This window comes from Salmo salar, chromosome ssa20, assembly GCF_905237065.1.
Source record: "Salmo salar chromosome ssa20, Ssal_v3.1, whole genome shotgun sequence".
NCBI lineage: Eukaryota > Metazoa > Chordata > Actinopteri > Salmoniformes > Salmonidae > Salmo > Salmo salar.
The window spans coordinates 15,455,406-15,467,505 of NC_059461.1; the positions used below are offsets into that span (position 1 = coordinate 15,455,406).

Here is a 12,100-nt window from a genome sequence, read left to right on the forward strand (position 1 = left end):
AAGTGCCTGGCCCTGATCCTTTTTCCTTCCCACTTAGTCTCTCCTCCATTTGCTCCCCCCTTTCCTACTACGTCTCCCTTATAACAGGATTCTTGTATTCTGTCCTCCATCTCTTTTTCCTTACAGTTCCTCCCTCCGTCATCTTCCCCACTCACCGTTGTACTCCTCAGTGAACTCTTCGTCTGCAGGGGGCTCGGCCGAGCGAGGCTTGTCGCTGCGCATGGAGGAGTACGGGTGCACAGAGGTGCCATAAAGCACCAGGGACCACTCCTTCAGCTTGCCTGGGGGTTGTGTCGCCCAACACAACAGACAGACAGACAAAGAGAGAGAAAAGGACACATCGGTATACTGCTAAGCAATATAACTGTGGTCATCTCGAGTATCCTTAAAAAAAGAGGTAATCCTAAGTCAAAACAATAAAGCTTAGGGATGGGGCTGGAGAAATGTAACCACTCTCAAATTCAAAAGACTGCTCTATGGATGCAAGGCCTGACCATCCATGACATCAAAAATGATAGTTTTAACCATATAGTGTTTGTTTACATTTACATTGTTTACAAACAAGCTCATATTTGGGGTTCTGATGGGGTACGACAGTTGAACTAAACTCATGAGTCATTTATGTTCTATTCTTCACAAATCAATGGGTACATATCATTCATTTCCAGAAGTCCAGAAATGCAGATTGCTCCTTTAAGGGGATAGTTGACTTTTTTTAAAGCATATTTTCCATTGGTACGGTCACTCCTTTAGACTGGGTGGCGTCTCTAGTCTACTGTACCTGGGACTTTCTGGCTGCGGAGCTGCGAGGGAGAGTCATGGATCTCCAGGATCCAGTCCCCAGCCGCCTTCTCCCCCCAGCAGTGAGTGGTCATAAACTCCCAGTTCTTAAAACCCTCCATGGAGTGGTCAAACAACCTAGAGGAAAGCACACAGAGAGCACACTGTTCGACCACGTTCAGACAACACACTGTTCGACCACGTTCAGACAACACACTGGAAAGACACAGAAGTAGAATGTTTCTTCATTCCTGGTCCTGGGAAGCCACAGGGGCAGGCTGGCTTTTTATTTATTCTGGTCCAGTACCAACACACCTGGTTCAACTAATCAACGGCTTAATGATTGGTCGAATCAGCTGTGTTAGTGCCAGGAAGAAACGCTGGTGTGTAGAGTGTGAGAGGAAGCGGAATAGAATTGAAGGGGAGGTTCACCTGTTGGCGAGCAGCTGGGACTTGGTTCCCGAGGGCGACGTGAGGTTGATAGACAGGTCGCCACGGCGTGGGTGCGTGATGGTGATACGTACGACCACATGCTCCAGGTAGATGACATGGTGGTTGAAGTTGTCGATGCAGCCGGTGGCCTTGTACACGGAGCGCACCAGGTGCTCTGGGCGGATCGTCCTGCAGGCAGAGGGAAGCAACCAATCAGATGTCAGTGCAGTCACCCAATCAGAATCTAAAATCTGACAAGATAGGAAGTGGAACTCAGAGTAAACGAGCCAGGTGCTACCCAGCTATCATGGAGTATTGATTCATCTCAACACTGGGTTATTGAGCGCACACAATCAATCAATGTTCAAATATTTACTTTCAAGAGGCTCTAGTCTAGTTAATATTACTTCATTTAATTGGTCTGATTTTAATAGAATTGAATTCACAGCTGGGCCCGCAGCATATGGGCCATTAAAGAACAGAAAGCAGAGTTTAGATGACCAAGCCAGAGGATGGCAGTGGGGATGGGTGACACCCTGTCTTTGCTCCTAAACACTACACCAGAATCCACACTAGTGTGTGTGTGAGTAAATGTGTTGGGGTGTAGATCTGCATGAAGTGTGCTTGGGGCAGTGGTGTACCGCAGTTTCACGGGGCCTGAGCAAGGTAACTTTCTACAATTCTACACATTTTGCCATGGGGCAAAGAGATAAATGTGTAGTTTTATAGCTAATCTCCTGCAATTCTACAGATATTGCCATGGGGCTGAGAGACAAATTAACCGTTTTATAGCTAAATCTCTTGCTATTCTACACATTTTCCATGACGCCGAGAGAAAATGTTGCCGTTTTAAATCTAATTTCCTGTAATTCTACACAAATTGCCATGGGGCAGAGAGAGAAAAAAACAGTTTTATAGCTAATCTCATGCTTTAAAACTGAAATTGTGAGGGCTGTGGGGGTGTGAGGTACGCGAGTGGCTTGGGTGGGGGGCTGGGAGGAGGAGACAAACCCAGATTACGACTTCCCTGGCGGGCTACAGATTCTACATGTTTTTTTCTCCAATGCTCCAAGGAGGAGAAGGCCCAGACATTACCAAATGCAATGGAGGGGCCAGCCAAGGGGTGTCTCAGTGCAGAGACCTGTGGCTGGAAGATGACGACAGGAGAACAGCTCCAGAGCAAAAACAAACTGCACTGCCAAAAGCACCCTCCGTTCTGCCCGAAAAACCTGAGGGTCCACAGCCGGCGGTCCTCAACTCACATACTACACACTCTCTCTCTCTCAAACACACATAGCCAAGATAGGCTTCCCATAAGATTCCTATGGTCTGGCCAGCATGGGGCTGAGAGATAGGGAGCTCGATTGGGGAACTAGCATGAGGCGGATTGGTTCCATTCAAAGCCAGTAAACTAAACTGTGATTGGCTCTTTAATGTGTTCAACAAGAGCCCAATTAAACATCCAGCTGCAAAGGAAGAGGAAAAAAAAGCACAAAAAAAAAACAAGCAGATCAAATTGTAAGGGAATGTAAGGATGGTTGCAGGGTTTGGAACCAAAATTATTTTGCAATAATTTAGTTAAAAACATTTATAAAAAATGTTCCTTTTTTTGTTACGACCAACAAATTCAAGTTCTGAACCGGCTCAAAGCAAGAAAAAAGTAATTTTTAAACCTCAAAATCGTAAAAAAAAAATGTTTTATTTAGCTCGGCATTAAATGACTTCACCAATCACTGCTGATAGAGCAGTTTGCTGTGGAGCGGGTAAGCGATTTAATCTGTATAGTAAAGTCGTTAAGTAAAAATTGTATTTTGCCATAACAGCATGGTTTAATCCTAATGAAAGACAAAACACATACTGTGCTGCCAGCCACAGTGCAAAGCGCAAGATGCAACTGACATTTTGAGGATGAGGAGACAGGCTGGAGGAAGCTTGCCTTGAAGCTCTGGGCATCTTGTTATGACATGTATTATCTGAATTAGACCCACAGAATTATACCTATGGAGGAACGGCTTCTATAGAGGAACTTTGAATGTCTTTGAACTTCCGAGTTGGTTTTAAGTTGGACCAGAGCAAAGGTTCGCTGTGTGTGCTGAGCAGACCTAGAATTAAAAACATGTCTTACCTTTTTATAGTTAATAAATCCAACGTGAATCCAATAAATCCAACTATAGTATCCTTAACTAGCATTGAAAGAGTAAATCCCCTCTTCTCTAATTAAACATCTCCCTAATTTCTGAATTACTCTTGTAACCTATGCTTCAGAGGGGAGGGGCAGGTAGCCTACACACAAAAACACACACACACACACACACACTGGCTAAGATTTCCAGCGAGCAGGCAGATGCTAGAATACGTTTTTGAGTGAGAGCTTTGCATAGGCTTTTTGTTGCAATTTTTGTGGGACTGGAATAAGAAATGCCCGGAATGTAAAAGAAAGTTATTAACTAGTTGCCATCCTTTTAAAATAACAGTTCTGTTCCGGAAGAGTATAGATCACTTTAGTTTTCGGTTCAAGTTCTGTTCCCTTCCTCAAATAATTGTGTTCTCCAGTTTTATGTTCTTCTCGCTGAACCGATTCCAAGCCCTTCGATAATTGTGTGTGTGTGTGTGTGTGTGTGTGTGCGCATTTTAGGGATGTGACAAATGTAAAAAATGTCTCAACTTTTAAACAATAATTTTTTATTCTCCAAAAGCATAAAATGACATGATTCACAATTCAGATATGGTCCCGCATATGACCGCTAGGGGGTCGTTTTTAGGGTCTCTGTTGAGGGCCTCTCCTCCATGTTCTCAGTTCTCAATACATGTGACTACATGTCCCACTTCTCATCAATGTGATGGTTCGTTGCAGTGATGTATGACAGCGTGTTCATAGATGTCCAACAACCGTTGTTAATGCCACATAGGGTGTTGGAGAGCTCTTGCTATGTACTTGCAGAGCAATCAATCATTGTACAATTTCTCCATCAGGGCCGTCACGGTTTTTTGACATGGCATCTTGTAGTCTGGTTCTAGATATGCCATTAGGTAATTGAGGCATACATCCTCTACCATTGACAATGGCTGCATATCAACTGCAATCTGTGCTGTGATTTTCTCACTCCGTCCCTCATCACACTGCTGCCAGCAACTGGTTGGGTCTCAAGGTGCCTCCCTTTCAGCATTGCACTTGTACCATCACTGTAGCTCACTTCCACCTCTCAAAGTTTACATTTCACCACCTTCTCATTTAACTTAAAGTATTGCCATACTGGACGTTGCTGCTGTCGCTTCCCTGTCTCACTCTGTCATTTTCCCAACTGTTAACGACGATAATAATTTGAAAGATGCATATTGCTTCCTACTTACCACATTGTTGCATTAGTTATTTTTTGTTGTTGTTGTTGTCTTGATGATTGATGATCGGGAGCTGTTGGAATTTGTGATAACTGCAGTGTGATTTTAATTGTAAAAAAAAAAAAAAAAAAAAAATCTAACGTTTTCGGCTAGGGATTTTCTCTAAACGTTAACGATCCCAAATGAATTTAAACGTCACAGCCCTAGTGTGTGTTCATGCATGCGTTTTGTATGCATGTGTGTTAATACTTGGCTGGCTCCGCTCAGTGTGCAGGAGGAGCTTGCAGAAATCCCATACATGTGGGTGCATGAAGAGCTTTTGGACAGAAACACACACATGAACACAACCCTTGGTTGCTGTTAAATATAATGTATTTCTCAATAGCTCTGAACAGATTCCATTTGATTGGTTGGTTGATTGGGTAAGGACAGGTACACTAGGGAGGTGTTGGTTGTGTAGTACCTGATCTGGCGGTCGGCACTCTCCACACAGATGTGCTGGGCGGGGACCTGCTTCCATCGCTCCGCCTCCTTCACCATAGCCTCCGCGTCCATCAGGCCAAAGCCATACAGGTGGCTGACTGCAAGACACGCCTACCGTCAGTCAATCCACACAGCCAATCATAATTGTTCAAAACCACACATCGCTTCAATACATTTCACAGAACCATATACATTTCTAGTGTCTGTAAGAAGGATCCGCCCCGATAAGCACAAATGTGTTGCCTTACAGCCCGAATTGTTTTTTTAATTCCCTGATCTAAACATCCTATTCCACCCAAAAAATAATAATAATAATAATAATAAATATCGAGACAGTTTTACAAAATGTATAACAACCTGAAATGTTTTCATGAGATAAGTATCCCACTGCTTTTTTATGACAGAGCTTGAGTCATTTGGCCCAGAGGAATGGATAAATACTTCTGGCAAATATCATAGCCTTGATTCAGGATTCTAGAGTACGCAAGATGAATTACGTATTGAAACAGAGGAGGAGTGGATACTTATCAATTCAGATTTTTTCCCCCACCTAATTTGAAAGCAAAAAATGTTAAGTAATAATTGTGCAAGGGGGTGGATACTTTCTGTGCCAATTTTTATTCATGCCTTAGAACAGTGGTCACCAACCTTTTCTGAGTCAAGATCAGTTTGAGTCAAAATGCAAGCCAAGATCTACCGCTCAGAAATAAATACACACACACACACACACACACACACACATATATATATATTTTTTACATGACTTAAAAAACGTAAGCCTTTGCAATATTAACCAATTAAAAACAGTTCTGTAGCAATGAGGTTTCGGATTGGCCAGCAGAAGTCCTATAGGTGCACTTGATTTGCTCTCTGGGCCTGCCGGGTAGGCAGAGTTCTACCTTCAGACACATGAAATGCTTCAAAATGGGAACACTTTGCCTTCCTGGTTCTAGGGCTGCTGAATCAAGTGCACCTACCACCAACAGCACTAGGGCTGCTGAATCAAGTGCACCTACCACCAACAGCGCAAATCAGATAAAAACAATTGGAACGCAAGGCTTTATCATTGGTTTTATTACAGGAATGTTTGGTGATCAACTAGGAATGCCTTCACGATCGACCGGTTGGTGACCACCGCCTTAGAACAACCAATCAAAACAGCCTTCCAACCAAAGCAGTATCCCAGTAAAACATGAGTAAGTTAACCCAACCCACACAGCCAATCAAATATTATTCTCCCATCCCTCTTTCTTTAAACCTCCGCTCTCCATTTCCACTGGATGAACTCCCCACCTCCTCCCTTTTCTCTCTCACTCGTTTTCCCAATCCTCTTTGAAACAGCCGCTTGGAAAAACTCCAGGACTGCAGTCTCAATCTCACACACTCCACACACTCCACACACTCCACACACACACACTTATGAAACGAAGTACTCCACATGGAATCCCTGACAGGTAGTTGGCAGGCTGTGGGATGGTTTATGGTGAGTGACTGGGCTAAGAGTAAAGTGAAGGGTATGAAAGAGAGAGCGGAAAATGGGGTGAGTAGCTGAGGGAGGAGAGGAGGCGAGCAGTGTTAAGGACCGTTGTATCCAGCAGCGTTGGTCTTCCAGTCAGGGGCGTTGAGGTGGCCGGCTCGAGACGTCTTGACAATGATGTGCTGAACATCCCTCCACGACAACAGAGGACTGGAGGAGAAATCACAAAACACCACAGAGACATACAGGTAACCAACAATATGCACAGACTTAACACTGTTTGTGTGTGTGTGTAATGTACATATGGTGCATGGGTGTTTGCGTGTAACAGAAAGAGAGCGAGAGAGTTAGGTATAGCAGATACAGTATGCCCAACCATCCACCTCCCTCCCAGGTCCAATCTCACGTGATACCCATTACAAGATGGCATCCATGTGTCCTTTGATGTAAAAAGGGTGCTTAAAAAAATATATATAAGTAGGTCACCAAGTTTCCTGGGAATCCCTTCATATGCTATCCAGATGCTCCATTATTTTCTCCCGCTCTCATCTCTCCCTTTTCTCCCGCTGAGCACAGTATTTCAGAACATTCCGAGGCTGCACGTTTTCCTACAAAAATACTACTCCGCAAGGATATAGAGTGGGGTCTGAAATTATTGACACCCTTGATAAAGATGAGCAAAAATGACTGTATAGAATAAATAATTAAAATACTACGGTATATTGTAAGTTTAAACTGTTTGGGAAATTATATTATACTAATACAATTGCTCAGAGAAAGATATTTTGTTTAACAAGTATTACAAAAAAAATCTCAAAAAAGGTAGTGGTCAAAATTATAGACACCACCTTCCAATACCTCACCTTGCGAAGATAACGACACTGGGCCTTTAAAATATTTGATGAGTTGGAGAACACATTGGGATCTTAGACCATTCCTCCATACAGAATCCTTCCAGATTGTTGATATCCTTCGTCTGTGCTTATGGACTGCCCTCATAACCGGCCGTGATTGGGAGTCCCATAGGGCGGCGCACAATTGGCCCAGCTTCGTCCGGGTTTGGCCGGTGTAGGCCATCGTTGTAAATAAGAATTTGTTCTTAACTGACTTGCCTAGTTAAATAAAAGGTTACATTTTAAAACCACAGGTTTTCAATGGGTTTCAAGTCCGGAGACTGAGATTTTGTGGCCAGTTAACCATTTCTTTGTGGATTTTGATGTGTTTCTAGGGTTACTGCAGCCCTCATCCTCCACATACAACACCCGTTCTGCCAGTCACATTCTGTTAAAGGTCCCCAAAGCACACACATCCCTGGGTCGCTCATCTTTTCAGTTCGCTGCAGCTAGCGACTGGAACGAGCTGCAACAAACACTCAAACTGGATAGTTTTATCTCAACCTCTTCATTCAAAGACTCAATCATGGACACTCGTACTGACAGTTGTGGCTGCTTTGCGTGATGTATTGTTGTCTCTACCTTCTTGCCCTTTGTGCTGTTGTCTGGGCCCAGTTATGTTTGTACCATGTTTTGTGCTGCTACCATGTTGTGTTGCTACCATGTTGTGTTGTTGTCTTAGTTCTCTCGTTATGTAGTGTTGTCTCTCTGATATATATATTTATAATCCCAGCCCCAGTCCCCACAGGAGGCCTGTTACATTGACGGCCTACCAAAAGGTAAATAAGAATTTGTTCTTAACTGACTTGCCTAGTTAAAATAAGAATAATTAAGTTATAGTCTTGCTGGAAGATCCAGTTGCAGCCAAGTCTCCACCTCCTGGTAGAGGCAACCAGGTTTTTGGATAAAATGTCCTGGTACTGAGTAAAGTTCATTATGCAGTTGACCTTAACCGCCCCAGGACCAGTGGAAACAAAATAGCCCCATAACATCAAAGATCCACCACCCTATTTTACAGTAGGTATGGGATTATTTTCTGTATAGGTATTGACATTTTGACACCAAACCCACCACTGGTGTGAGTGGCCAAAGAGCTCTATTTTTCATGTAATCTGACTAAAACACCAGTTCCAATCCAAGTGCCAATGCTGCTAACTCCAGGCTATTACATTTGTTGGGTGACATGAACATCTGCCAATAAGGTGTCAATTTCAGACCCCCACTGTATATACACACTCCCCTCCATATGTATTTGGACAGTAAAGCTAACATTTTAAATGTGGCTCTATACTCCAGCATTTCGGATTTGAGATCAATGTTTCATATGTGGCAACAGTACAGAATGTATTGCGGATATTTTCATACATATCCGTTTTACCGTTTACAAATGAAAGCAATTCATGCATCTAGTCCCGTCCCCCCCCTCCTGAGTAGATAAATGTTTCGGAACACTTCTAAATTAAGCCTTGCCATGATTGATAAAAATCATGAATAGCTACAACAAAACCTCATTACCAATAATAGGGGGGGGGGGTAAGCATTTTTTTTGTGTGGGGGGGGGGGGGGTAATGATCTTTGCGCCTCTAACCTTCTAACTCATCATTACTCACAGTTAATTCCTAATTATACATAATCATGGTAGCATCCACATGAATGTAGCAGTGTTCAGAAATATACACTCTTACTTACAATAAAAGTGACTCCAACATGGCGCAAGACATTATTCGCCGTTCAGTTTCCTATTGGGCAAAAAGATCATCCAAAACACAAACAAAACAAATGCATCCAACAACTTTGTATCATCACGAGTTTGTGTGCAAGGAATATGGGACCAAATACTAATTTGTCAAAATACTGACTTCTTCAAATGGCCAGACTAGACACAAAATGCTTTCATTTCTAAAACAGTACAACAGATATGTATGAAAAGACCCTCAAATAAAAAGTGACATTGTGTACTGCCTCCTAAGGAGTTCATCGTGGAGTAGAGAAAACCTTCACGGCTAACCATTGCCATCAACCTCTTGAACACTGGTGGGAGAGTTTGTTGAAGTGTTTCACTTCCCAGGAGTGATCCGTTCTCCTGCTCGCTGTCCAACACTCACTCGGTGAACTACGTTTTACAAAAAATGCATTGAGGTGAAAACCAGAAGCTGTCAGCATGGGCGCCAGTCATGGCATATCAATTCCATAAGGAGTTGGCAAGAGACCAAAAACAGACTGGCACTCACAGGTTAAGAAGCTGTGGTCTTCTGAAGGGAAAAGCAAAGGTGTCCCAATACCAATAACCATCCATGAAAACTCTGATTTATTGACAATTAAAACCAACCAATGTTCACCACTTCATCCATAATTCACATTCTATAAATGTTTCATTGTCATTAATGTTATGCAATAACTAGGCCATGGCACAGGCATCCTAAAATCATTTGAATGCTGCCGGATAGCACACACGCGCGCACACACACACACACACACACACAGGAACTATTCCCACAGCTCGTTTGGTCCCCACAGATCCGACATCAAACCCTGCTGATGTCAGAGAGTCTCCTCTCATGTTCTGACTGAAGTGTAATTATGGTATAAACATACGGGTGTAATATGATGCGGAGGGGGAAGATAAGCTGGCCTTTCTAATGACAGAGCAGACCTGCTCTCAGCCCCGCTCGAAAAAATATGTTTATCAAAGTCGGCCAGCTCTCTTTCCTCTACCAGATAACCGCTGATACCATCAGCAGCGTTCAAAGAGTTGTGGCCAATCGGATCCGCTTGACGAGTGTGTGTGCGGAGCAGTTGGTGTGTGTGGGTGAGTGAGAGGGTGGAGCAGAGAAAGAAAGAGTGAAAAAAAAACGGGAGAGAATTGTGATAAGCAATGTGAGCAATGGGATTGATTGACTGACTGGCTGGGTGATCTGAACTAACTGCAGTGCACCGGTAGAGTCGAGTGAATCCCTGAGTTAAGGTTAAGGAGCTTACTTAGCCTCCAGGGCCAGCGCGATGATCCCAGCTGCCATAGGAGCAGACGCCGAGGTCCCTGTGTGGCTGTCTGTGCAGCGCTGCCGCAGATCTGTGGTGATCTACAGCGGGAGGGAGAAGAGGGGATGGAAAGAGAGGGGAGGGAGGGTTAAGTCCTGTGGATCAGGGGGAGATTGAGGCACACCTGAGACTGCATACATTCCAGCTTTGATACGCTGCCATGCTAGAGATGACACACATGCACACACGCACTACCCTGCTGTTCCCGAAGGTACCCAGGAAATCATTTCCCAGCCAAGAGGACCACAGGGAGTGGAAAGGAGGGAAATATTTTTTTCCAGGTGCCTCCTGAGTGGCGCAGCGATCTAAGACACTGCATCGCAGTGTTGCGGCGTCACTACAGCCTGGGGTGTCATTACCGGCCGTGACCGGGAGTCCCATAGGGCAGCGCACAATTGGCCCAGCGTCGTCCAGGTTATGGGAGGGTTTGGCTGGGGGGGGGGCTTTACTTGGCTCGTTGCGCTCTAGCAACTCCTTGTGGCAGGCCAGGCGCCTGCAGGCTGACTTCAGTCGTCAGTTGAGCAGGGTTTCCTCCGACACATTGGTGCAGCTGGCTTCTGGGTTAAGCGGGCGGGTGTTAAGAAGTGCGATTTGGCAAAACGATGTATGAGGACACATGACTCTACTTTCGCCTCTCCCGAGCCCATTCGGGAGTTGCAGCGATGAGACAAGATCGTAATCACGAAATTGGGGAGAAAAAGGGGGTAATTATTATATATTTTTTTATATAATAGTAATAAAATAAAACAAATAAAAATTGCAGTTGAAAAAAAAAAAACATCTGTTCCCATTGCATGGACTTAGTATATCAAGGGCGGGAGAAAGCTTAGCGTTTTGCGCCAAATCCAGTCAGTCACAATAAAAGCCATCAAAGGGATCCCTTGCTGACCGACCGACCGGTCACTTCAGAGCTGGAAGACCATCTATAGACGCCTCAACATATCCCTGTTGTTGGACTGAAGACACCAAAGGGCTTAGAATGGGGAAACCAGCTTGTATCTGGGTCACAGTGAGGGAGGAAGGCTTGATTGAGAAAGCTGGGTCCTGCTGGTAGAGGATCTGGGGCTGTATTCATTAAGCGTCTCAGAGTAGGAGTGCTGATCTAGGATCGATTTGCCTTTTAGATCATAATAAATCACATACATATGCACAGGGGGGACCTGATCCTAGATCAGCACTCCTACCCTGATATGCTTTACAAATAAAGGCCCTGGAGTAGGACATTGTGTGCATGACCGTGTGTGTTGAGTGCTGGTCATTGTTCTGGAGGGCAGCGCTGGCCTGGCTGGTTCTTAGTGACTGCTCTCCTTCTCTCTCTGCTTGGTCTCTATAACCTATATTGGGAATGTGGCGAAACACTGCCAGACAAGCTGGGACAACAGTCACTGTCTGTATGACTGTCTGTCCCGATGCACCCTGGGCCAGCGGTGGAGAGTAGGAGGGGGTTAGCCCAGGACACACAGCTTGACCCCGACACACTGACCTCATTCACCCAGCCTTGGGTTCAAAAGCCATGGGCTTTAAAAACAACCAAAGCTTGTTTGTCCACACAGGAATCAGTTACGTGTTCGTATGCCATCTAGCCGGCCTAAATGACAAAGCAGCATTAGCACATTAGTGCTCTCTCTCGCTCTCACACACGTTACGTTAGGGTAGT

General features: G+C 44.4%; 1 protein-coding gene across 1 annotated transcript in view; it reads right to left on the reverse strand.

Annotated features, from left to right (window-relative positions):
* LOC106580081 (proprotein convertase subtilisin/kexin type 5-like) overlaps positions 1–12,100 on the reverse strand; it is a 40,132-nt gene that overhangs the window by 7,252 nt on the left and 20,780 nt on the right. The window contains 6 exon segments of the mRNA XM_014160700.2: positions 156–281; positions 782–918; positions 1,213–1,401; positions 5,015–5,132; positions 6,618–6,721; positions 10,384–10,484. Of these exon segments, the coding sequence (XP_014016175.2) occupies positions 156–281; positions 782–918; positions 1,213–1,401; positions 5,015–5,132; positions 6,618–6,721; positions 10,384–10,484 (775 nt within the window).